At 43.7% G+C, this 27,499-nt stretch overlaps 1 protein-coding gene across 2 annotated transcripts in view; it reads right to left on the bottom strand.

The window, feature by feature from the left end:
• ADCK1 (aarF domain containing kinase 1) overlaps positions 1-27,499 on the bottom strand; it is a 74,139-nt gene that overhangs the window by 23,790 nt on the left and 22,850 nt on the right. For both annotated transcript variants that reach the window (XM_015865225.2, XM_015865226.2), the window contains exons 4-5: positions 20,573-20,776; positions 2,061-2,219 (exon numbers count right to left, since the gene is read on the bottom strand). In XM_015865225.2, coding sequence (XP_015720711.1) covers positions 2,061-2,219; positions 20,573-20,776 — 363 coding nt within the window. The remainder of the gene's footprint in view (positions 1-2,060; positions 2,220-20,572; positions 20,777-27,499) is intronic.

Here is a 27,499-nt window from a genome sequence, read left to right as displayed (position 1 = left end):
ATAAGTATTGATATAAGAGCAGAGGGATCCCTCTCTGGATTTATCAGATGGTGTCCTGATTTTTAAAGAGTCAGAAAATCATGTTATGAAACCACAAGTGAATTCAGGAATGTTCCATCTATATTCAGATTCCTTCCCATCAGTCTCTAAAGAAGACACTCTCCAACAACATTCAAATTAACCTCCTATTTAACTGCAGTGGCTGCCTGATTCTTAAAGGACCAGAACCTCAGCAGATATAATCTAGCTTTGTGCACAACCTTGTCGAACACAGTTCCACATGTGATGTGCATGTAAACCAACATTTCAGTGGAGAACTATTAAAAAAAAGACTGAATGTATCAAGTTGTGAGCTATTTTCCCAAAAATGCACGTACACAGAGTTCCAGTATAACAAACTAGACTGCCTGCAAAAAAGACAATACCAAACTGACAGAAGGATGTACACTGTTTTAGTTTTACGTTTCCAAGCAGAAAAAGACAGGAATCATTGAATTATTTTGTCTGAATGTCTCTTAGCATAATTAACTATCACAGTCTCATACAGGTGAGGGGGGATTTTTTTTTTTTTTTCTGTGGCATCCACTGTTAACAGCACAAATATCTCAAGGTGAACCTGGGTCTTGGCTCATTCATACACAGTTCTCTTACTGCACTGATCCCAGTCTTTCTTTATCTTGTTCACTCTTGACTGCTCAGTTTCTGCTATGCTGTCCTGAGCAGGAATGAAGGATGCCATACACCCACTGAGAACTGCTGTGCATATGACATCTCACAAAAGCAAAGTCATGGGGAAGACCACTGCAATCAGTCCTGCAGAAAATCTGAATCAAATCCAAAGCTGCAACAGGCACCGAAGCCAGTTCAAACTGTTCTCAAACAAGTACAGAATCAAACATATTCCATGTTAACAGAATATATTTATTGAACTCCAAAATTTATGCTACTACTAATTCAAAATAAATGATGCTACAATTTGATGTGCTCTAACTAGAACCAGCTGTGTTGCTTTGCAGACTACCCAACACTGCTCAGAGCACAGTGTTTTATTTGCCTAAAAAGTTCTAGTTATGCACTCCCCTCTGAGAGAATGCTGGATCTTTGTTTCCTAAACTGCTGTGATGGAGAAGTGTGTCATTGCATCAGCAGTATCCTTAAAACTCTTATCAGACTTCCTGAGCTTCAACCTCCCCTCTTTAGTCCCAAGGACATAATGTCCACCAATAGATGTATTACTCTGCATTTCTGCTGTACGTACAGATACATACTTATTGAAGAGCTAAAAGCATTAGTATTACCACTTACAAATCTAATCTTTCACCTCTCCTACATCTGAGCTTCATTTCCATACCACACCACTGGCATCTTTGATTATTACAACGCAAGAAACTTGCTTTTCTCCAGTTTCTCTCTTCGTCACACTAGACTTCAGGAGATTGAGAGAAGCCACAGCATTGTACTGGAAGCATGAGCAGTGCCTACCACTCAGGAAAGGAGCTTCTTTCTAGCTGAACCCCTCCTTTGTGTGTCTGCTCCTGTTACGTTACATTCTCCGTATTTGAATGTTTTTATTTCCATCATGAATCAGGTCAACATTAAGGAGCCGATCAAGAAATAGAACTGAATCACAGCAGCATTAACCAAAAAAAAAACACGCTGACATTGACAAATGATTACTCTTTGGATACACAGACCAGAATGCAAGGGGAACTGTGACCAGTATAATCTACCAGGTAATGGGCACAGACATTAGAGAGACTTTCCGATTAACGTCCAAATCTCATAAAGACTTGCTCAGTTCTGATTCATGTTTTACCTGTCTATCCTGCTCTCTTCCTTCACTATGACATTCTTGTTCAGTCTTTCCATTCACACAATCATCCTCATAGCAATCTTCAGCAACTTTCTGTATTATTCCCATATGACAGCATTTATGTCTGTGGAAGTTCCAAAGCTACAGAACTGACTGTTGTTACACCTGCTCGCACCTTGGTTGAATTTGGACCCCTCACATTTGCATGGCAATTGCTCAGTAAGTCAAAATCATGAGGCATCTTTACCTCCATGAGGAAAATATCCTTGGAGCTTTGAGCTTGAACCTTTGGATGCTGGATTTTCACGGCCACTGTTCTCCCATCCTGCAGCACTGCCTTGTGCACCTGGGCTAGTGATGCTGCTCCCAGAGGCGTGTCCTCAAAACTCACAAAGAGTTCTTTTATCTGTAAGGAAAAGGGAAAGAGGCATTAGCTTGGGGTGCCAGAAACTACTCATTAAGAAAGTCTGGACTGCCAGTCAGAGACAGTATGCACCAAATCTGAGCAAGCTCAGTTCATTCATCATTCCTGTGCTCCCTGCCTACCCTTTTCATCGCTTGGCCTCCCAATGAAGCCTGCCAAGCAAGGGAATGCTCTCAGAGATGGTCTGTTTATGGAAACCTGTGTCAGAGAGCCAGCAGCACGTTTCATCTAGGACATGGAATGGCCAGGCAATGTGTGAGGAACCACTTCAGGCAGTCTTGAAAGCAATTTGAAGCAATTATGGTCAGCATCCCTGGCTACCAAGGGCTGCGGTGGCCATTATTAGCACAGAAGTGTGATATTGTCCTGGCAGACTAAGCAGGCTCCTCTGCACAGTTAAGCTAAGAGGAGTGCCAACATGGTTATGTTGCTTTTGACAGAGCTAGTCTGTGTAGTTCTGTCCAGGAATTCTTGTCCTGCTCTGCAGAGCAAGGTGTACACAAGCTCTAAGGTATCCATAAGAGTCAATGAAGGGAACACTTCCCATCTTTTCCCGGAGCTGGACTGATTTCGGATGAGCAGTTGAGAAGTCTGTAATTTATGCAGAAAAAATAAAAAAAGATAGAAAGAACGTCAGTGCATTTTTATAACCTGCTTTTTAAAAGGTAATTAAAGATGGGAGCTGCAGTGAGCTAGTAATTAAGTATGAATAAAGACTTTCTGAGCAAAGTCTTCATGCAAAGTGTTAAATGAATATTCTTTTTGCTGACAAGGAGAAAAAAATACTACACAAGGAGCAGCTTGTTCCCTTCTGCAGCTGCCAGAGAACGAGCCCCCTCCCACACCACCCTACCCCTTCTCTCCCAGCCCCTTCCACAGAAATCTATTGGTAGCAATGAGCTGGAGTGTTTGCAGCAATTAGATTCCAGCAGAGGCTCAGCTGCCTCCAGCAATTCACGAGGAAGGTGTCTTTCATTTATTTATTTAATTCTGTTTGGTCCTGGCGGCAAAACCAATTAAGTAAAACAACTGCATTTAAAAACAACTAGTAATGTGCTTTTTAATTACAGCAGGTCCATAATTCAAACCTATTGACATTCCTGTCTCGTGAGAGAAAACGTTTTTCTCTCTTCCACCTCCCTTTCTTTTCTCTCTCACTTTGCTGGATTTTGAGATTCTTGTTTCAGATTAGTATAAAGAAACACCTACAGGATGACAGATGGCTCAAGGGATGTGCTGAGACACAGACTTCTACCTTTGTGTGAAGTATGTCTATCAGACGAAGAAGCAGCCTGTTAAGGAGAAAAGACTTAAGGTGCCAGGAGGAACACGTTGGAGACTACAATATTCTTAAAGAAAGAAAAACCACCAACAGAGAATTTGCTACTTGAGGTCAAACTGGGACTTTCTTCACCTCTTCCACTACTCTACATCCTCACATTAAAGGAAAACACCCTTTTCAGGATCCCAGCCAAGATTACCTGTCCACCTGTCACAAAGACAGTAACATCCTCTAGAGTTTAAAGCACAGAACTGGGAGTTCACTGGCCTGAATCTGCTGTAAGATTCATTTATAGCAAAACTGCACATAAACTGCATAAAATTCCAGCTGCTCTGGATCTCAAAAGCTTTTAATTGCCTACACTGTCAGTCCAATCATTTTCACCACTACTGAATGCATGCAGGGGAAAAAAAAGCTGCACATATTCCTTCTGGCAGGAATAATACATACAATGTTCTTGTGTGACCAAGTTTTCCAAGGAAATGTCATTTGAATAAAGCTGTCTCGAGAAATTCTTTTGGGCAGAAAGACTTAGTTTAAAATCTTTTTATTAAGGACAGGAAAGCCAGGTTAGCATTCCTGTCCACTAGAGCCAGCCCAGTGGCCCTGCTGCAATTCAAGGGAAATCTGTGCACGCCCACAGGCTCCATGCCAAGGCACCAAGGGGAAGGACCACAATGGGGTCAGAAAATTGATGGCTCCTACAGGAGCAGAATGGGAACGTATGAACATGGGGGAGGGAGCAGATCACAGCCAGACCATTACATGAGCAGGTGTGAGGCTGAGATAAAGCAGAAGCACAATTACGGCTGGCTCCAAGACCCCACTTAGCAAACTGCCCTCATTCATTACGAAATTGTCCTTTTGCAGCATGCTGGAGGCAACCAGTGCCTCTGAAGAGAGCTGCATGTCCCAGAGAGGCAAAAGTGAGCATGCTATGGAGGCAGAGAAGGGGTGAGCCAGGCTCCTATGCTGTCTGTCACAGAGGTCCTTCCCAAGGAAATGGGTGCACCCAGTTCTTGGAGCAGGCTGTGTGCTCTTACTGCTCACAAGCATCCAGTGACCCTTAAGAAAAACTCTACGCACCATTTCTGCAGTGAGTAATTAGCAAGCAAAGGTCTGGGGCAGTTTTGGAGCCCACCTGATGTGATACTTAAAAATTTTCTTCCAGGCCACAGCTCATCTCAAAGGGCTTTATCAAACTGGTTGTAACCATCTGCAGTCCTAGCAGGAGATTAAACAAACATAGTTTCCAGGCAGGCTTAATAAAGGTTTAAATAAAGAGAAAAGGAACTTTAGTGTTACTCTTCCAAATGAGCATGACAGCCAGCTGTGGGTTTACAGCTGCAGAGGTGGGCAGCATCCCTGTACACAGTGGTTTCCTTCATTAGCTTTATGTGCATCCCACTCCACACAGGGCATGTGTTCAACCAGCAAATGAATATGTCATTGTACTTCTCTGGTTGTAAACACAGCCCTGACTGCTTAGTTCTAAAGAATGAAGCTTGTTTAAAATATGCAAAATCTTTTCATGATTGTTGGTATTAGTATTCACACCTTAAGGAGCTCTTGAAGGACCCAGCTACTCAGATGCTTCTTAGCATGCATTTGTGCTGAGGTTGCACCTAAACACTGTCATTAAGCTCAGAGTGCCACCGTATGAGGTGCAGAGCCACACAGGCCCCACACAAGCTCCCACATTCTAAGTGTCCCTACAATCCTCCTCTTGCACTGAAGCACCTTCCCAAAGCACACACTGCTCTGCTTGAGTTCCATGGGACACGTCAGCTGATGCTGCAATGCTGAGCACCAGAATGCCTCAGTGTTTTTTGTGAATCTTGTCCTTAAACACTTAGGAAGTTACTGGAAGTCAATTGGATTTAAGATCCTAAATCCTAAGTCTTTTCTGAAAGCATTGCCTTACGTGACCTGCCCAGCATGTTCTGAGAAGTCTTTGGCAGAGCTAGGATTTAAACCAGATATCCTGAGTTACAGCCCAGTGTCTTAATCTTCAAACCATAAATGTTAAATGTGCATGTCTTGCTAGCTAATTTCTTTTGAAATATACTGCTTCTTAATCCCAACCTTTTTATATCCATGTGCTGCAGCAAATGATCAAATATTGCTGCCTGGTTCCAACCTGCCCACTCAACGCTGAGATACACTTCTTTCACCCTCCAGAAGGGCTGCCAACAGGGTACCCTGGAGCAGGATCTAAGACATGGAACCCCTTCCTGACCCAGCACTGAGAATGCTGGTTTTCCACATCTGTTTACAGAAGAACCCTTCCCAGCTCTGCCAGAGCCAAACCAATATGGTACAGGTGGGTGACTCAGTAGACTTCCAAATGCTCAGCATTTCCCTGGGGAAGGGAGCCTTCCACCAAAGCACTTCAAGACTACCTTCAATTTTTTCAGTGGGGAGGGAATGTCACAGAGCACTTCAGTCATAGAGAATGGGATAGACACCATTCATTCGTTCTGCGGAAAAAATCAGTAGCAGCAAACTGTCAGTTAACACACAAGATGAGCTGACAGCAGCATTAAAAACAAGCTGGGTGGGGGAAAGAGGGGGAAGTATTTTCCCCCATATTGCTGAATGGAACACTATGGAACTCATTACCACAGGGGGTTACAAATTCCAGAATTCCTGGTGAGCAGAGAAGTCAGTGTAGAAAATCCAACACAAACGGTTGCAAAAACACTAAGATACAACCTCTGGCCCAAGAAATAGCTAACCATCAGATTACAGAAGGTGGAAGATCATATCAGGTAAAGCTTAACTGTATGCCAGCTAAGCTTTCATAGCCTTTCAATGGCACTGAACACTCCCTTCTAAATTACAGCTCCATGGATAGCAATTTGCAAAAGTGAGCAAGCTTGGTCCCCAGGAACCTTCTGAGGTTTACACACGGATTGTGCTGTCCACAGCCTCCCAGATGGGACAGCGTGGAGCACAGGGATAATGAGATCTGTGGGTTTGCTGGAAGATAGAACCACACATGGGAAAAGAGCACATTTCCCAGGGAAGTTTTGGGGGTTGCGGTTGCCATCTTTGCGCAGCTTAGCACAGGGTCCCCCTGATTTCTTGAGGCTGAAGAGTTATTCAGCTCTAGGCCTGACACAGCATTTTGAAGAATTATGGCTCCTAGAACTTCTGGAATTCTCCTTATCAATAATGGGGCCCTACTGCTTTCAAAAGTCTGGATGCCTCTCCTAAAGTAGGTCCAAGGGATGTGAACCTCACTGCCGACTGGTCACCTTCTCAAGAATGTAGACATAACTGTCCATAGCACCAAGAAACCACCGACCCCTGCAAGAGTGCAAATCCATAGTTCCAGACATAAGAAAATATTACACTGGGGTAGAGTAAGCTACTTCCCAGACAGCAGATGAGGGTTTTTTTCCTATTGCCCCAGCCTCTTTATCCCCTCTATGAAAACAAAATGTGACAGCGTTGCTCCAAGAATTATTAAGACAGCAAAAACTGAAAGATTAGATTTATCGCAGCAGACAGTGGATTATGAAGAATAATTTATCAAACGTCAGAACAAACAGCCTACAATTTATAGGAGGCTTTGTTGAGTCAGTGAAATCTGATTGGGCTTCTCCCCACCTAACGAATGCCAAGCTTAATTGATGGTTCCTAAATGCATCTGTCAAGAATATGTATTTATTAACTCAATATATTTAATAATATTGCAGATATACACAGGACAGCACTTCTCTTCTGAATGGATTCCATCGTATCCATATTACATACACACAAAAGTGTCCACGTATATAAAGGTATATACTGCGCACCAAATGAATCCAGGTAAAATGAGCGTGTGTATTCTGATGCACCAAAACAACAACATAAGGCTTATTACACAAAATTCCTATGTCTTTCAGTGCACAGGAGGGAAAGCAATGCAGCCCCTTTCAAGGAGAGATCTGATATGCATTATGATGCCTTCCTAGAATTCAGCAGAGCTGAGCTCTAACATTGGTTCTCCCTGATATCCTCCTATGGGATGCTAGGCTACACCACGTTATAGAGCATCAAAAAAACACATTCAATGAAAAGTGAGGTCAGATCGTAACAAACCAAGTCACCTAGTTCCACCAACCTATGCTACTGAGGAGGTAAGATGGTAAATACTGGCATTTGTTCTAAATAAAGGAAATTGCAGTATTCAATCCAGTAAAGGCAAGGACTGTCACGGCCAGATTGGAATCCAGCTGTCTCAGAAGCATCTTCCTGATAAGGAGATAAATGCTTTTTTAATTTATTGATGAAGCTATCAGGTGTCCTCTTACCTTCCTGAGACACAGAATGACAAGATTAACACAGCTCAGACACCCAAAAGTAAACATTTAACAGCTGGACAATTCCTCTTCATTCAATGTAGCCCAGGGAAGCCAAAAGTCTGGACACCCATGACTAAACCAGTCAGAAACTACAAGTCCACCTCCCTTCCTTGGAAGGCAGAAGAAATTTACAGAATTTAAATGAATTATTTCCTCAGGATACCTCTGAATAGTAACAAATTGCTGTCCCTTCTAATACCTTGATATGGACCTCTTTCCGGATGCAGTTAATCAGAACAATGACCAGGCTCCTTCAGCATCCCACTTTATTCCACCTCAGAAAACACACCTGGTACAGCTAGTCCCCTGTCTGCTACCTTAAACTACTTCCACAACGTACTCTGTAACTTGCCTTCAATAGCAGCCAGTGTTTTCCAATCCAGAGCCAAGCTAGTTCACCAGCACCTGTGCTTCTGGGGAACAGAAGGTAGAAGACATGTACTCTAAACAGCATCACTGCACACTGTTTTGCACAATATAAGCATCTTAGCATATGCAAAATGCACAGAACAAAGCATATGTATGCTTATATATTCCTGTTCACATCCCTCCATTTCATCACACTGGATAAGAAAGCAATCTGTGAGCCTTTCTCTCTCTCAAATGGTGCAAGCAGAAAGATGCCCCAATTTGCCCCATGTTTCATGCCCTCCCTTTGCACATATAAACGATACCTTTTTTCTTAATTTTCTCTTTCATCTTGAGCTGTCTCCCACTTGGATTCAACAGTGTTCATTAAATCTACTCTTTTATCTCTGTCGTTTTTGAGAAACCTCTCTTGCATCCTTCCTGTCAGTGAGGATGGAGCCACACCTGTCAATCTTTGAGATAGATTGGAAGCGCAGTTCTTTAAGAGCACGCAACTTGTCCACTCCGTGCCATTTTTTGTGTTTTAATTGAAAAGACTCTCTTTCTTTCTCTTTTTTTCCCCTGCTAATGAGGCTCCCCATCCTTGTTAAACTAGCGAGCAGTGAAAGCAGGGCAGAAGACAACTTTCTGCTGGCAATAAATGTTCTTTTGCATCATGTCTGCTCAAAGGGATTCTCTTACTCTCTGATTAAGGAGAGGGACCCCTTTCTACTGCATTCCCTGTACGTTCCTCTTCTGCTCCCAACCAATAGAGCTGAAAGTGCTAACAGCAGGAACACTCCTCTGGCTCCTAAGGAAGACATCAATGGTCTTCTGCTTTTCTAACAGATCTGTTAGCATGTCTAAGCAGCATCCTCTTCTCTTTCCGGGCTTTCTAGAAACATTCCACCAAGCTCTGCCCACAGACACTACCCTCACCAACACTTCCAGATCATAGCTCACACAAAAGTCTCATCTCCTTTCTGATGGCTTGTAGTTCTACCTCTGTAGCCTAGATCAGCCTGCTACTGGCCAAACTAAAATTTTCAGTCTCTCAGACATCTTACAGATGTTTATCTCTTTGTTCACAGACAACACAGCAAGAGTAAGTTTCCTAATCCTCTCATTCAAACCATCCCTCCTGTTTCCTTTCTCACTGCAATAGGCAGCATCACCAACCTGTCAAGCATGCCTGCAATCTTGGCCTTTTCTTCAACACTGACCTCCTTCTAGACCTCATCTCCAGGCTAGGTCTAAACCTTGCATGTTTCTTAAGAACAATCCCTCCCTTCCCCAGTGGTCTTTTCAACACTAACACCCATAAATTCCTATCGGCTGTGCATCAAGAGACAGGCTCTTTCCAGCAGTGTCCAGGAGCAGAACAAGTAGCAATGAGCACAAACCAGAACACAAGTAGTTCTATATGAACATGAGAAAATTTCTGCCTATCAGCCCAGTTTTTATCCTGTCACATTTGGATAGCGAAACACCTTTTTCCCTGGGGTTTAACATACACACATAGGTCCGGCCTGAACTATACCTATTCCAAGACAAAAAAAAAAAACACCAAAAAACTTCCTCAACTCTGTCTTATACCTTTGGCCTCATCAAGATCTGTTTATAATCTTCTAATAACGCCTTCTACCCACTGACCAAACCTGTCTGTTCTCCTTCACCTTCAAGTCTTCATGACTTAATCTGGTAGTCTAGGATGGTTCTTGCCTTTGATGCTCTGCTTGTGTTGATCTGCTGCATTCTATCTTACATTGAGTCTACAAACTTTCAAGGACAGAAGCTGATTTTCACTCACACCTGTATAGTGTCTGGCACAGTAGACTCCTTACAATGACTACAGCACTGAGTACTAGTGCTCATAGGTGACAGCAATCCAACCGTTCTGCCCCTTGCCACTCAAAGCTCCCATCCTTCTGAAGCCACACACGCAACAAGATGCATTCAGGTCTCCAATGCTCTCATAACCCCTTGATCACATTTCCAAATCCATATTCCAAGCAGCATATCTCTCCTACAGATATCAGTGGTCTGCTGCACATTTGGAAGGAAATGCCAGAGATGGGACTAAGCTGGCACATTAAGCAAGAAAGTGAGATTTAAGAAAACACACAGAAGCAAATGAACATTCAAGACCATTTTGACTCCTGGCATAAATACATCCCTGCCACAAATTGGCTGAAAGTAGAGTAGGAAAGGGTCAACGGACCCACAACAACAGGCTTGGCTAAGTCACAGGCAGGAAGAGGTAAGGCTCTGCTGACTGCAAAGATGCCCCAAGGGCCCTGTCAGCAGTAAGCCTGAACAACAGCAGCAGTCCTGTGAGAAATAACCAGCTGCCAGGGCCTGAGGATATACAGGGACCTTTGGGAGCAGACATCACCTGTGCCTCATCTTAAACACCTCTGATTCAGTTTTAATACCTGGGGGCTTTGAGAAGCATAAGAGAGAAGGGGCTGGGAGGAAATCAAGTTTATGGGCAGGTTTATGCGACTATGCAGAGTGGTGAGGAGGTATCTAGGGATATACAGTTGAGAGAGATGAGTTACAAGCACCTTAGCAACATGCAAATCTGCACACAAAAAAGGAGATGGCACAGCAAAGTGCATTTACATGCAGTTTGTGTGAGGAGTGGTAGGCAAAATTCACAGAAAGTCAAGTAAAGAAGAGAGCGAAGATGGGTGTTGGAGTGTCTCTGAAGAAGTGGAGTGTGCAGGAGAAGAAGAGTGCTGTGCTGCAGGGTACATATCTGGGAGGACAGCACTGCTTACATGTGAGTGTATGCTACAACAGACCCATCTACTCCACCTCCTAAAACTGACAGGAAAGGGGGGTGGAGAGAGATCAGTGCTCCTGTGAGTACTACAAGGATCACTTCTATGTGTTTCTTGAGAAAGAAATAAAGTAAATACGCTTCTGTGCCTAAGACAAAAAGCAGGAATGGCAGAAGCTGCATTGCACTGCCCAGCAGCCTGTCACCAAGGTAGACAGAGGTATGACACGATGAAAACAGGCAGAGGACAAAGCCAAAGTCTAAGCTAGATTCTGCCCAGCTATGTTCCTTTGTTGGGTTTTGGCCATAATTACATCAATGCAAGTGTGATGAAGTATTACTGATGTACAACATTACCCAGAAAAATATGAAAGGGTTTTAGAAGAGCAGCTTTGAAGTAAACATGGAAGTAGATGCAGCCCGGTAGATATGGTTATCAGTTTGCACGGCATGCATTTCAAGAAGTGGATATATTGAAGTCACAACATTAGAAGAAAGATGCTAAAAGGTAGTAAAGCCCTGCTGGAAATGTTGAACTCATCATGGAATGACTTTATTTGGAAGGGACAGGAACACTTGCCTCTAGACTACACTGTTCAAAGTCCCATCCACTCTGGTCTTTGAATGCTTCCATGAATGGGGGATCCACATCTTCTCTGGACAATCTGTTCTAGTGTGTTACTACTCTCATAGTAAAGAGTTTCTTCCCAACATCTACCCAAAAATCTGATCTCTTTTAGTGAGTCAGTTACTGATACTGATCGTGCTTTAATGAGATACTGAAACACCTGAAAAAATGCACAGCTGTTTAGTCCACCCCACATAAAAAAGAGTGCAGTGACTGAAGGGAAGCAGAGGTAGGATAACTGTATGGGACCCTGGAACACAGCAAATGAAATCCACAACTGATTCTCTGCCAAGAGCATCACTGACACCCTGCTAGGGAAGGGCAGCAATGCTTCCCCTAATGATGAAGTATATGAACCTATGAGCCCAGAGCTCTCTGCACTGATCCAGGGAAGAAAGTCCTGTGCTAAGCCAGCTACATCATTTCCTGCTTCCTTCTTGTCAAACCACGCTTTGAATATCAACCTCTCCTTTCCACTCCTGTCCATATTTCCACTACTATTCATGGCTCTACTCTGATCCATCTGCTCTTTTTACAGTTTGTTTATTCTCCATCCCTTCCTCCTGTTCCTTCCATGTTTCTTCCCTTGCCCTCAGATCTTGTTGGGCTGCCAGGTCTCTAGTTCAATGACATAATTCAGCTGATTTACCCTCCTTAAAGCAGTGTCTACTCTCATGTAAATCACCCTCCAAAACCCGCCTGTGAAATGGGCTTGTTCACTAAACTCTATGAATAGGAAAGTAGGCACAGCTGGCCTATTCATAATCAACATAAAAAATAGATTAGCACTTTACAGATTAAACATTATCGTTTCAACAGTTAACATAAATCAACTGCACTTACAGATCTAGCATTGCTGCTTTCACTGCAAGGTGACAGGCATTGCAAAGGGAAAGGCTGCCAGTCCAGGGTGCAGTGGTGAACAGCTCATCTGTCTTCCACCTTGATAAGTTCTCATCTGACACCCCAAGGGTGCACTGCCAGAGGTTGTTACAAGGAGAAAAGGTGGCTAGGGAAACAAAGGCAGGGGGTTAATTTTTATTAATTCACGCGCATTTACTGAACAATCCAGCAACCCACAATTCTAGGGTCAAAATCCAATTGCCCTACATTCCTCCCTAGGGCTGATGCAGCACTAAAACAGATGGAGCAACAGAGTCAACTCCTGGGAGAGAAACAGAACAGAGAAGCCTCTAAGGAGTGATTGGTATCTAGCTCTGTTTTCTATAGCTCAAAATCATGGTGCCCTTGTAGCTGAAGCAAAGCATTCTATCTAATGAAAGCTGGGACACCCATTCCAAAAAAAACCCTCAAAATTAACTGAGGGAATCATCTAATCAAAGGGCCAAGGACTGAGATTTACTCCAGATGTGCCCTGTTGTCAGTAGTGCCAAAAGAATGGACCAGTGTCAGCAACTGACCAAGCTGCACTTCTTCCTTCACCAGGTAATGGACACCAAGTCACTGGAGCTGTTCAGTCAACCACACATGATGTGGTTGTGTAGCCAGTGGAGAGGATAAGACCCACAGCGCCAGTGTAGCCAGTATCATTCCTTTCCACCCTGCTCACACACTAAGAACCACTCAGTGTCCCGAAAAGTTAGCTTGAAAAAGCCAACCTGAAATTTCTGAGCTGGTCCTGATGATGCTGAGCATCTTTAACAGGACATGCTCTTAAGAACTGGTCTCACAGCACTTTAAAACAAAAATAAAAAAGAGAGAAATAAGAGTAAGATGTTAGGTTAAGGCCCAAAGGGCAAAACCCAGCCTGTGACAGGTGGTGTGGCATACAAGAGCCCCTCAGAGACTTAGGTACCCCCCTTGCCAGCAGGGTCAAAGACACCAGCAAGCCACAAAGGACAGGACAGCAGGAGTTACATGGAGAGACTTCTTCAGTATAACCCCCTTTAGCAAGCCCTGGTAATTTTAATTGCTCTAGCTTCTTTCTGCCCTTTCCTGATAAATGAGAATAACAGTTAATAGACCTGAACCAATCCATTACATCCAACAAAACGTTTGGCAAAAATTAGCTTTGTTCTCCACTCACAACTGATACACCACTATGGTTTCATCCATTATCAGAAATGAGCCAACTAATGTGTATCTTCTACTAATTTTTTGGAATTTGGAAGGGTTGGTGCTGAACAGCCTCTTCCAAGAATTTGCCAATTTGAGATGGAGTGGTTACGTGAGGTCTATAAGGGAAAAAAGCATTGGTTTGCTTCAGCTGAGCTCTCCTGGCACAAGCTGTAGGTCACATGATTTTATTGCTTCACTTGTCACGGACAGCTTCATACGTTTGGCTCTGAACCATGCATCTTGTAAAACCAAAGCGCTGCAAATCTTACATAAAATAAGTGCACGAAGTGCATAATGCTCACAAACGTAACCTGATTTCCACAGAGAACATTAGAAAACTTTCCCTTTTCTGGCTGGCCTGCTTAGTGCAGACTGAAACACTTGGCTCGCTAATGGCGGAAAGAACTTTGAAACCCTCGAGATCCCAATTCCTGCTTCAATCTTCATAACACTTTTGAAAGTAAGGCTTCCCATGTGGAGGATTTCCCATGTTCTCACCCTCAGCAACTCTTTTACAAGAAAGAAAATCTTCAGGCAAGATTAAAGTCCCTTCTATAGCTCAGCATCACTTCATAGAATCATAAACTCTCAGACTGATTCCATAGTACCAGCAAACAGCTCACTAGATTGCCTGCACACCTCAAAAATTCATAAAAATGCGATGTCTATTCTACATGTTAGCAAAACGCAGATAAACCAAGCTGGGGCCCCATAACTCATTATAATATAGCTCATATATATTATATATATGAGTTATATGGTAATAGATACATATAAATATATATGTCCTTTGTTTTGCCTGCAAACAACCTTTTACCAAAAGATGCCAGATTCACCATGTCACGTTTTTATGTTCCTGATGGGTCAAGAGCTAAATAACTGGACAGACCTAAAATTCAGAAAGAAAACAGGAGATGCAAATAGGGCAGAATCAAGTAGGAAATCAGAAGATTAGTGGGTGGACAAATGGCAGGATCCCCTGCTCCCTCAGAGAAAAATCAAGTTTGCTATACCCAGCCCATGCCTGTATCAGAGCATCGAGCAGGAGTACTTCTGAGTGTATCAGCAGATATAGAAGCCTGGAACTGGAATGGTGACCCATGTGCTGATGAGGTTTCTGCCTATGGATGTAGCACTGCTGAGCACGTCCACCACTTTCAGAAGATGAAAGCATGGAGCACAACCTGGCACAGATGTGCTGTGCATTGCCAGCCAAGACTTGCACCAGGGCAACACTTCAGGTGTCATCAAATCTCTCAGAAAACTATATTGAAGAGAGCCTACCATCTGCACACAAGACACACTGAGACAATAAATTCCATTCAGGTAAGCTATATATTAACCCCTATGCACCGAACTAATCTGTAAATTAAAGAAATGAAGGTCACTGAGCATGCAAACCAGAATTACTCCTTACTACGCCATTCTTCACTGCATTTTCTGATCTCAAATATTTCAGTTTCTTGCAGAAGATTAAAAAGAAAGTAATCCCTCAGAAAATCCACTGTCCAACTTCTTGTGTTGTAAATCAGTAAAGTTAAAGGAAGCCAAAGAAGATTAACATATGCATTTATGCACCAAAACCTTCCTTTTTATGGGCAATGGGGCTTAGAGCATCTGGGAAAAGAAAACAGTCTCATCACCTAGGGCAGAAGGGAGCACTCTGTCCCAGAGCTCCCTAGGAATAAGGACACCAGCTTGTCACTGGTGTGGCACTAAGGATCAATAACTCTGAAGCCTGAAAACAGAGCATGCAGGAACATGAGTGACAGAGCAAGGAGAACCACCTAACCCACACAGAGTTCCCTGTTTGCTTTCCCTCTGCATTTAGCACAGGGGCCCTTGTTTCGGGCAGCTGGCACCTGCATGGTCCCAGTGCAGGGGCAGGTGTACTGAGCTTCACCAGCACCAAGAGGCTGATACCCACAGAATGACAGAGATGGGGCACAGCGGAGGCTGTCACAGCAGTAGGGCCCATACAGTGGCTGTTCCTGCCTTCCAGTTGAGTAATGCAGGCCCATTTGTTCTGGGTGACACTAATGCTATTCACCATCCATCTAGAGACTCTTTAAATTACCTATTTATGACCAAATCCTTTTCATAATTGATAAAAATCTCTTTTTTATAACTCTAGTTATTGAAAAAAGTGAAGATTTTTATTCCTCATTATAATTTTAATGCAAATGTGTTTTTTATTGACAGCTGCTTGAAAGCCCTGAAAGACCTACTCAGACAGACTAGAGGAGGGGTGGGAGAAGGGCCAGATCCTCCTGTCCCACAGCCAGCCCTATGTTCACCACAGCAGCATGCAGAGTCATTGCAATCACAGCCCCACTCTGCGGGGTAACAAAAGGCTGGCAAAGGCACAGAGAAACAGGGGATTCCTGTGCTGGACACAAAACCCACAGCAAGCATAAGAGACTCTTGCTGACCTAATTGTAATTTCCCCATGTCTGGTAGTTACGTACATGAGGGCCAACTTCAAAGTGCACACATAGGACAGCATTACTAGAGGGTGCTTAAGGTGTAGTATTAGAATCAGAATCACAAGCAACAGAAGACCTGGACTCAGAGGTTTTGCCTTGGCATATGCAGCATGTTTGTGAGAACCGTCTGGCATCAGATGCACAGTATCAAGAACAAGAGCAACTGTGCACTAACTGAGCCACAGCAGCAGATTCAGGCAGATCACTTTACCACTCTGTGCAGTGCAAACTTGGGGTAAGCAGGCAGCTCTCCTGGCATCCTGGTCTGGTTTAATAACACTACCAGCCTGAGAGGTGGCTTTCTGGAGGCATATCAGGATCTTCAACATCATAATCTGAAGACCTTGTCATCCAGTAGGGTAAGTGAATCTTTTCCAGGATAACATATGGAGCCAGCTAAAGTAAGTGTTTTACATTCCCTTGAGAACAACTTAGATGCTGTAGGACATGCAGTGTAATACCCAACAGCATAATGAAGTCTTTACTACTCTCCCACAGTGTCAAGCACTGCTTCAGTGGTTCTGCAGATCAGAACTAAGCATGTCTTGCAGCGCTTAAAGAGCAGATAAACAATTTGTGAAATAAAGGAATTAGACTGCCCTCTCTGCCACTGCTGGCACAGCAAAGACTGCCATGATGTGCCAAGAGTTCCTACAGAAATAATTGTGAAAAAAAACTTTCCTATTCCTGCTGTCCTTTCTCAGACTGCAGCAGCTCAGGGGCAGGGAAGTTTCTTGCTGTAGTGATTTGAGGCTGTCATGGCAAAAGCCAGGCCATTAGTACCTTGCTGCATCCCAGCTCCTTTCCCTGGTAGGTTCACATGGCCATGTGGCATTGCTGTGCATCACTGCAGTGATGATGCTTCCCAGGTGTACATGCTTATATTTAAACAGGGGATGAATAAGGTTTATGTACTCAACAGAGAAACTGTTGGGAACTCCGTGAGCAATTTAAAATAGAGGGACAAAGGACAGCCTCCCTCCTGGCAACAGTTTTTGTGCTGGGACAGCAATTGCTCAGACAAGTAGTAGGAGCTCTTTCTTCTTGCACAGCACTAGCACCATGCTAACACATGGATAGGATACAAACAGAGCAAAGCCCTTACACTAAAGGCTCGGTCTACCAAACACCACTGTCGGTAAAAATACATCCTGATTCAGAAACCACAGCACAGGAGGTTCCTCTGCCTCACATGCTTTCTTTACTAATCATATTAAAACCATCAGTGTATCCTGCCCTGTTCAAGCAGCAAGCTCCATGACTGCATGGCAGCAGGAGGATTCTTGCAAATGGCAAACTCGTCCTTGCGCGGGTGTAAAAGCCACAGTTAAATAACTGTGTGTGGTCTCCTTGGAGGCACAGGCTAATCATGCCATTAGAAACTACTTCCCATTACCTGTGCTCGCACAAAGCAGGGCTGAACTGACATCATTCTTAACATACAGCTTTACCTCTATTCAAGCTTCTTATATGATTTGCCTTCAACCTCTGGGCTCACCCCAGCCCTTTCTCCCAGCTTTGAACTAACTGAGCAGTGGAAGCAACAAACTCAGTCCCTGTCAAGTTCTCAGTAAGGGCCTGTTTTGCCTCTCAGTCTTCCCTGAAGCATAACAAACTCTCCAGCAATAGTGTGTGTGCTTATGTGGCTACCTGGGGTCCAAACAGAAAGATGGTCAAAATTTCTACAGGCATTTAGCTTAATAGCAACTGAGACTGCTTCCATTTCAGCTATTTTCACTCAGCTCTCCAACATCTTCAGTAGCTGCTAGTGAGAGGTCAGAGAAGCAAGGATAAGTCAAGAGGCAGGAAAGATCCTTATTCCCATAGCCAGGTGAGGTCACACCCCTACCTTGCAGGCCAGGACACTGCCTGGCACTGAGCAACAGCTTCTTGGTGTCATTAGTCCTATTGCTACTAATGACACATTGAGAAAATGACAGCTGTGGGGCAGGGAACATATTCCTTTCTCACTCACTTTCCACAGCTGGTATCTTTTTACTTTCAGAGAACAAGGGAGATGTAAGTAGAGGTAAGACAGAATCTTTCATTCATATCTTATCACCCATTTTTATGCACTCCATTTTTTCAAACTCATCCAGGGAATTTATCCAGAACATGTCCAACCTGTGATGTCTCCACAGCCTCCCCAGCTGCCATGTTCCAGCTCACAGTCTCCAGCATGCTGATGGTACAGAGCAGGAGCTCAGTTGCTAGAAAGGACACTGCAATTCTGCATGGTGACAACACCACTGTGTCAAATGGCTGTAAATCCGCCTCACAAGCCTTCCACCTTTGCTCAAAAATCAGTCCCATCAGCATGCTCTCCATTTAGACCATCTTTCCCATAAATCAACCCCCTTTTCAATCATTCAAGTCTCTGATAAGATTATCAGGAATAGGTTGCATCAAAAAACAGACTGCTTCTAGCAGACTGAAGATACAATGCTTCTACATGTGATAATAGTGGGGGTTTTATTTATTTTCATGCCCTTTTGCAAACTCTTGCCTAATCTGTCAGCTTGTCACATTCCTCCCTAGGTATACCTGTATTTCTAGTTGCTATTTCCCACACTTATTCTGCACTGATCCAAACTGTGTGCAATAAGACTGCATCAGAAGAGCTTGCTCTTGTGCCTGTTAGGGACAACTGGAAATTTTACCACTGAATTTGAGAGGGTTAGGTCTAGACCTCAGGGAAGATTCACTCACCCTCAGTTTCTCTTTCTGAATTCATCTGCAAGTTCCCAGGTGCAATGCATGGCCCCTGGGGGAAGGTTTCTGTAGCAATCTTTGTACCCTCCACTGCTCTGATACTCCAACTTGCCCTTTTGCCATCTATATTTCAGCTAAGTGCTTTGTATTTAAAATGTACCGAGGATGTAGCCAGACTGAAATTAAATTACTCCTGAAGTATCCATATTAAATTCTCTCAGCCTGAGTAAAGACAACTTTGATGCATTAGGTTCCCTAAATCATTACAAAAACAAACAAACAAAATCCTTAATTTACCACCTTGAAACTAATAGCCATAGACCCAGTTTCACCAGGTGTTTTATTTTCATACATTCCATTCTCTTCATTTCTCTTTTCTTTCAGTCACTGTTATCTTTCTCTCACTAGCATTTCCTCTTTCTCTTCCCATTCCTACCTTTTTTTTCCCCTCTGTCTCTTTAAAATTAAATATCGCCCAGCACTGCCCATGTGGGTGCCATGAATACTAAGAGGGAAGGGCTGCTGTGGAGACTGGATTCAAGCTGTCTCTGTGGGAATCAATGAGGCATAGAGGGCTTGTCTAGCTCCCAAAATGCTGAAAGAAACCAGGGTATATCTGTGGCAGCTGAATATGCATTTGAGAATAAAGAAAGGGGCCCACATTTTAGTACGTGGCTCTGCTTCTGAGAGACACCACACAGGCAGACAGAGGTGGCTGTTTTGCTCATTTAGTAACAGCTAACCTCAAGGTGGTTTTCCACATCTGCAGAAGTGAGATTGCTGGGTGGAGCCTCATGGAGCAGCAGGGCTTTGCAGGGAGCAGACAGCCTGTCCTGCTCCATCTGTCCACTGAGCTATGAAACACAGCTGGTACTGGCCATGCTCTGAGGACACAGTGCTGAGAAAGGAAGCATCTAGCTTGCAAGAAGGCAAAGGGAATGCAGGCCAGGGTATGACACTAATCCGGCCATTAAATTGCAGGGAGATACAAAATGTTATTAACTACACCCACCACATCCAAATCCATCCACAATATATCCACTAGGAAGGTGCAAATACTTCACCCAAGCCCCCTGGTTCTCCCCACACCTCCCTCCTCACCACACAGACAGACTTCCTGAAACACCCCCAAAGAGCCCCATAAACCTCTTTTTATCAGCAGCTCAATGTGTACACACTGCTTCCATTCTTCAATAGCCCATCTCTCCCCCAGCAATTCCACCTTTTCTGCTATTGCCCTTGCACAGTTTCCTCATCCCTCCTCCCCTCTCTCCCACATCAGCTGTGCTCCTTGAAATGCCTCTCATCAGCCTGGGAGTTGTAAGGGGACCTCATATCATACAGGGCAAAACACAAAGCAGCAGAATGCTCTCTCTAAATATCACAGTTACTTTCCTTATATCTGATGAACACAGACACCCACCTCTGATCTCAGTGCTGTGGCCTGCTGGGGGTTAATGGTGACAAATTCCTTGGATATTATGCTACCTGACCACAAGAACCAAAAGTGATTTATGCTATTATTTTCTTTGAAGGTTAATTAGGGGCTCAAAAATGTAAAGGTGTTGTCAGCACCAGCTGGAATTGGTCTACTGCAGCCAGGGGAAAGCAGTCATTCCTCACAGAGCCCTGCTAATGCACCTTTGTACCGAGCAGCCCCTACCTCTTTGCCCAGATCCTCACGGATGACTTGCTCGATCTCTTGCCTGGTGCTCTGCGGGGCCTGGCTGTGCAGCACCTTGAGCGTGCGGGTGTACTCCTCTGGCAGCAGGTAGTCAAGTGCTCCCAGGTGCTGGCCCACCTTGATGAAGGTGCCTCGGTTGGCACAGCACAGCTCTCGGAGGCGCTCAGCAGAGCGCAGATGAACCTGCAGAGAGACAGAACATCAGCCAAGCCCTCTTGTTACCTATTACATGCACAGAACCACATTTACACCTTCTATTTATCTGCAACTGAAACACTCTAGGAATTTCCCTTCTTGATTTTGACAAATTAGCTATTAGGACTCCACCTTGATTTAGTGGAACTGAAGCAGACCAGGACACGATGCTCCAGAGCACAAGGGGCTTCCATATGTATGTGTACAGGAACCATAACACAGGGAACCCTTGTCAAAAGACAAATGTCAGTACTGCAAACAATACTGGACCCTCTCTGAGAGAACAAAGAATTAAAGTGAGAAGAAAACCACAGATACCAACCCAGGATTACTCAGAAACCTGGAAGAAGAGTCTGTTAAAAAATATATATTATTAAAAATAATTAAAACTACAGATATCTCTGGTAGTGAGGAAGAGCAATATGCAGGAAGTTCTTCACACTCCTCACTTCAACATATCAAAAGGGGAAATGGCACCACTCAAGTTCAGACATCATAGTCTTACTGCTCACATCACCAACAAAGTGACAGTAGTTTTATAATCTAGGATTTAGGAGACTTACTGGTTTTGCTTATGCTAACCAAAAAGCATGCAAATGACAAAAGCTATCATCTACCACTTGCCCATTACTGAGGTTTACTCTGCCTCTCAAGAGCCAACCAGCCACCACATCTTTTACTGACAATAATTTTTTCTGCTTTTATTACTCTCAGTAGGAAAGCCTCCTGCCAAGGACAGAGCTACACTCAATATTCTTTCATAAACTTCAGATAAGCTTACCCAATACATTAATAAAATCTAAGCAAATCAATGACAAAAAGCAATAGTGCACCCATCTCCTGGCAATGCTCAGCATCTGTCTTAATAGAGGCCGCTAATTCCTATGGCTTCCATGTTGTAAGTCACTGAAGGTCAAATCCTGCATGTGCAGACCTCATCTGTCCAGGAAACACCAAGATACTGAGGTAAGGGACTCTACTGAAAGCCTTAAAGTATGTGGCAGAGATGAACACTATCACAAAAACGCAGAAATACCACCACACACACATCCACATGCACAGCCTCCATTTAATGGACACTTCTACCCTCCACACAAAGCAGTGCTATGCCACATCACAAGGCAGGGCGAATGTCTTGCTTCTGGGAACGTGTCAGGGGACAAGCTGGGTGCTGAGCTGCAAGTGCATGAAATACGGGCCAGGGGGAGTGTGAGGAAGAAGCCTAATGTGAGAGTCTCACACTCTGTACGTGAGATCTGACAGCTTGATGCACTCATGCACGCACACACGCACGCTTTCCTAGGTGGCCACACGCAGGCAAGCATAATTGCACAAAAAGCACGCTTATCTCAGCATACTGCCTGCTCAAAAGCTCTCACAGATGCATAAGTAGAAAATCACCTCCACTAGCAGCTCTGAAGACTCCCATATTCCTACGCCACATCTTACACACCTGCTTTAAAGCTCCTGCTGTAACAAGCAGGGCTCTGTCCTGGTTGATTTCTGCTCTCTCCTTCCATGTGCAGAGGAAAAAGCGAGCCAGGAAGGAATAAGGGAAAGAAGCTGTGAAAAGGACAAGAAAGCAAAGAACACAGAAGGAGTAATTGGATGAAAGAGGAAAGCAGTGAGAAGGAGAAAGCCAGAGCAGCTGGGTATTTTGTCACAGCACAGGGAACTCAGTCCATTACAGGGAAGCAGCCTTACTGCAGCTCCGATAACTGCCCTCTGCACAGCCCCCCAGCAGCAGAGGAACTCCTGCTGAAGGCTGAGTGGGGCTGGCTCCCCACAGATGCTGGGCCAGTTGCAGCCCAGGGCACATGCAGGATACAGCACCAGGCTTGACTTCTTGCAGACACTCAAAAACCTCCAGCACCAAGCAAGGGCCAGCACATGGACTGTGATCCCCACAGGATGCAGCAGGAGCCATCTAAAGGCTCTGGGCTGCTGCATGGCTCAGGGCAAAGCACCAGAGATGAATGTCAGGGCTGTAAGATAGGGCTGGGCATGAAGCCTGGGTGGCCAGCTGGGAGCAGAGGCACTGGCCCCAGTGCATGTTGCCACCTTGTAAGGATCACTGGGGAATGGCTAGGTGGGTAAATGACCAAAGGCAGCTGGGAGGATGGAAAACTCAAGTAACTGCATATACAATTGATGGAGACACACTTGGATGCAAGGTATATCTTCATGCCTGTCGCTGCAAACATAAGAGGAAATTTTAGCCCTCCCAAACTTATCCATCCTGCAGAGAACCTAGTTTGCCTTGTGACCACAGCAATCCTCAGCAACAGAGACAATGGCACTCTGACAGAAGAGATGAACGGATCAAAAACCCCACACCCAGCATTCTCTGCAGCACACTTATGTCTGGCCTGCCTGACAGTCTAAGAGACAGCTGCCCTGGATGCTGTCAGAACCGGGGGACAGCAGCACCTGCCCATTAGACAGACCGTTGACTGTACATCATATTTTGTAAGAAGAAAACCTACCTGGTAGCCTTCAACTTAACAAAACTTCAGTCTTCATTAAAGGTAAAGGTGAGAATGAAGCAGGACTGTGAATCTCACTGTCAAGATACTTATCAGACAGGATAAGGTGTTCAGCAGAAAAACATTCTTCATGTTATTAATTGTCTTGATCACCACAAGCCAGGTCATTGTCCATTTGTTTCTTTCATGCACAATCTTCTCCTAGCCATAAGCAAAGTAAGAGGGCCATACTCCTCCTAATGTCTGTCTCCACTGACCCACGTTTCTGTCCTATCTCAAAGAAACTGCACAGTGAATGGAAATCCCCCAGAATGGCTCAGAGCTTTCTTCAAGAAACCTCGCAAGATATTGCTTTGCTATATAAGCAATACCTTGAAAATTGTTCTTATCGGGGAAAGAGCTAGGAACAACAGCTAGACATAGACCTGCTTGTATGCACCCTGCCTAGGAGCATGCTGCAAAGTAAGGAAGCACTTCACATACAGAGGATTACGAAGAATAAGCCTCCCTCTGGAAGCACTATAAGCCTCCCTCTGGAAGCACTTCAGATCACAAATGCTGTCTGAATGTGCAGATGACACTTTCCCCAACCCACATGGGCATCTCTTTCTCACTCTACACTCTCCCCAAATTTCAGAAGGATCAATTCTCCATTAGCCTACAGAATGGCTATCGGACCTATGTGGCTTGCCTAAATCCTGACTAGACTGGGATTAACACTGATTACTAAAATGGTTCCATGTAGGCCATAATGAAAGCAGAAATTCTCAGATGTGGAGTGGAGACACCTCTGGGATGAAGCACATACTCTGCAGGCAGAAGTGCATGAGGACATCTGTTAATTTATCTTTGATGTAGAAGCAGATCTGGCTACTCAAGTCATTTTGATGCTTTTGAAGAAGTCTTTGCTCACAGAGACCCTGGCAAAGCAACAGACATGCAGGTATCACAAATGAGCAAACATGAATATGGCCTTCAAACAAAGGAACTGATTTAGAAAATAATAAACAACAAAGCTAAGAAACCCTGGTGCCAACTTGAGTACTTTATTTAGTGATTGATCTGGCAACAAAAGAGCTCCGAAAGGCCAATTAGGACAGTAAGGTAAGTGGTGGGAGCATTCTTCATATGAAAAAATCCTTTAGAAAAGTCATTCCAACCCTGAGGGGCACACTCATAGCTGGCAAAACCTGAAACGGGGATTAGGGATGCAGAGAGAAAAATCTGAAATGCAATTAGTCAAAGACATAACAAACAAGTCACCAGAAATTCCTGGTGATGAGAGCTGCCCCCAGGAACACTGCAAACATAAATTCCTCAGAAAGGCCTTCAGGCTGGATTTTGATGAGAAGATGGGTCTAGAACAGCTGTTTCTTCCTCTTACCTCCACACAGGGCAGCACACTTGGATAGATGAGCAGGAGCAGTTCTTAAATTGCTTCCTGCCCATTTACTTTCACTTCAGCCCCAGGTTTGGTGAGACTCTAGGAAGCCTAGTCTAGTGGGTGGCAAGTCTGCCCACAGCAGGAGGCTGGAAATTGATCTTTAAGGTCCCTTCCAACATAAGCCATTCTACAATCCGACCTATACTCAACCTGAGCAAGGGAGGGGGATGGACATACCTTCTCTTGCCACTGCCAGATGCTGAGAAGTCTGCCATAAACCTGCCCATCATTGCTAACAGTGGGGACACACTCCCCACATCAATATTTTTAAAAAGCTGAACACATCAATCCTGTAAAAATTGCACATGATTTCAAAAGGTAGCTGAAACGCTAATAATAATGAAAAAAAAAAGGACTGTGCATTAAAATTGTTAGTTTCCAGAGAACTGAAGGGGAACAAATGTTCCTTTGCTTTTAAGAAATGTCCAGAATAACCTGGGAAATTATAATCCTGTTAGCGTTTATTCTGTATCAACTAAATTAGCTGAGACAATAATTACAAAGAGTACTAAAAATCACCTTGCTATCTGTGATACAGATGAAAAAAAGCCAACAGGAATTTGGAGAGGATAAAAAAAGAAATCATTCTTCACCAGTCCACTAAAATACTCTGAGCACATTAATGCAATAGTCAATACAAGAGAAAGGGGAGATATTCATCAGGGCTTTCTAGCGCCTTTCAATAAATTCCCCCAGTAAAAGTGAAAGGAAAAACAAGAAATTATTGGACAAGATGTAAGAGAACTTTTTTTTTTACATCAGTTGCTCAGTTATCCTATTCCCTGCTCAGAATTCCCTTTTCACAACACCAAGCCCAGAGCACTACAGATGGTAACAGTGGGAGACTCTCTGGATAGGACAAGGGTGCAACACATAGTGTTGTTTTCATCACAGCTCTATTCCTAACTGCTCTGAGCAGTTTTCAGCAAGGTGATACTGCAGAAGTCCTGTCCACTTTAGCACCTGCAATATTGTTACTCCCACAGAGGCTGACCTAGCAGCAAAAACACCAAAAAATATTCTGAAAAGGGAAATGGATACAGGTAGCACCCATAAGGCAGAATGGGCTACAGTGGGATGTCCTTCATCACTGATGAAAACTAACAGTAGTGTCCTGTTAATCCCCTCATATGCTAAGGTTTAATTTCCCTGCAAACAGTAGGAAGGAAAGAGGGAAAACAGCTCAGTGACATAACTTGCAGAAGATACAAAAGAAAGTATTCAACACTACAGAAAATGAAGCCCTGCCAGATCTTTCCCAAAGAGAGGTAAGCAATCAATAGACTAGCAGATCACCTCAGCACCTAGGGCTGCAAGGTTACACGTACCAGAAGGAGCAATTTATCCTATCCACACACTCTGGTGGGCTCTAAATTATTTGCAAACATTGAGCACTTGCATCATGTTGCTGTGGATGGCTAAGCAAAGGCACCTGCTCAGTGCACTGTGTGGGCCTCAGAAAAGAAACAAACCAAACAAGCTGTGTAACTATGTAACGAAAGAGAAAAGATATCAAAATGCCACTGTATAAACTGAAAGCACAAACCTAACCTTAGATTCTGGACATTCCATCACAGAATGAGGTAGAGGAGAAAAAGCAAACAGGACAGAGAAAGGCAAAAAAAAAAAAAAAAATTAACACATATTTGAGAAGTAACCATAAAAAAGAGATCTGTAATGTTAAGGGGCTGTTTTGATTAGAGAGAGCTGCTGTTCAAGAGAGAAAGGGGTTATATGAAATAATAAAAGGCAAATCTACCATCCCTATTTCCAGCTTTCACTACACAGTAAATAATATGGTATTCCACAAAATAACAATCTTTTTAGGCGTTTTTCTAAATACCATTTTGTACAGCATTAACCAGGGGTGCTCGCTGTCAGAGGACAGAAAAGCCAAGAGCTTAATAGTATTCACAAAAGCTCAGACATTCATGATAAAACAACCATACCTGATTTAATATGGAGCTTTTCATCCCTAAAAGTGCTTTTACAAAGCTCTTTACAAAACTCAGAATTGCTGTCCCCCATGTTACAGTCTCATAAGAACATCACCTGTAATAAAATGTGTAAAGGGTTGTAAAAACTCTTGTTAAAGGCATCAAGACCAAAATCGATCAGCCACAGTAAAAGACAGGATGCAAACAGGGTGCACTGATGGCTCCCATCGTCATTAAAATCTCTGAAGAACCCATCTAGTGCATGCAGCTCCCATATTCCAATAATGCTGGGCAACCTTTTTGCTGAGGCTCAATGGGTTCCCAAGGATTTTCTATATTTATTGAATTCTCTGCCATTGCAAGGGCTTGGAAATCTTGATAACGGTGGTGCTGTATGCACACGACTAGCAGAACTATAGAGCAGCTCTGAATAACCCAAGGCAGCACAAACTGGAAAGGAACAGAAGTAAATCCACCTCAGTTTAACACAGTGAGTGACTGAAATCACATGCTATACCAAATATTTTTGTACTTCTGTGCTTTAAAAACAACAGAAAACCCAGAACCCATTTAAACAGTGTAGTTCCATCCAAGGGGCTGTTATCTCCTTTTTCAATAAGCATGAATAGCATCCAGTTAATATAAACTACTACAGCCTTTCCTAACACTATCAGCCTAGTAATCAAATTGACTGACAGCAGGGATGAGGCACTGAGACACAATTCAAAATGGAATTCTTATTGCCTCCTTTATATACTACCTTTTATTCCTACTATTTACAAAAGCTCATTCTTATGCACACCAGAGACTACCCACTCAAATGCTTCCTTCCATTAATACTAAC

This window comes from Coturnix japonica, chromosome 5 (assembly GCF_001577835.2).
Source record: "Coturnix japonica isolate 7356 chromosome 5, Coturnix japonica 2.1, whole genome shotgun sequence".
Taxonomy (NCBI): Eukaryota; Metazoa; Chordata; class Aves; order Galliformes; family Phasianidae; genus Coturnix; species Coturnix japonica.
This window is presented reverse-complemented; position numbering and strand designations above follow the sequence as displayed.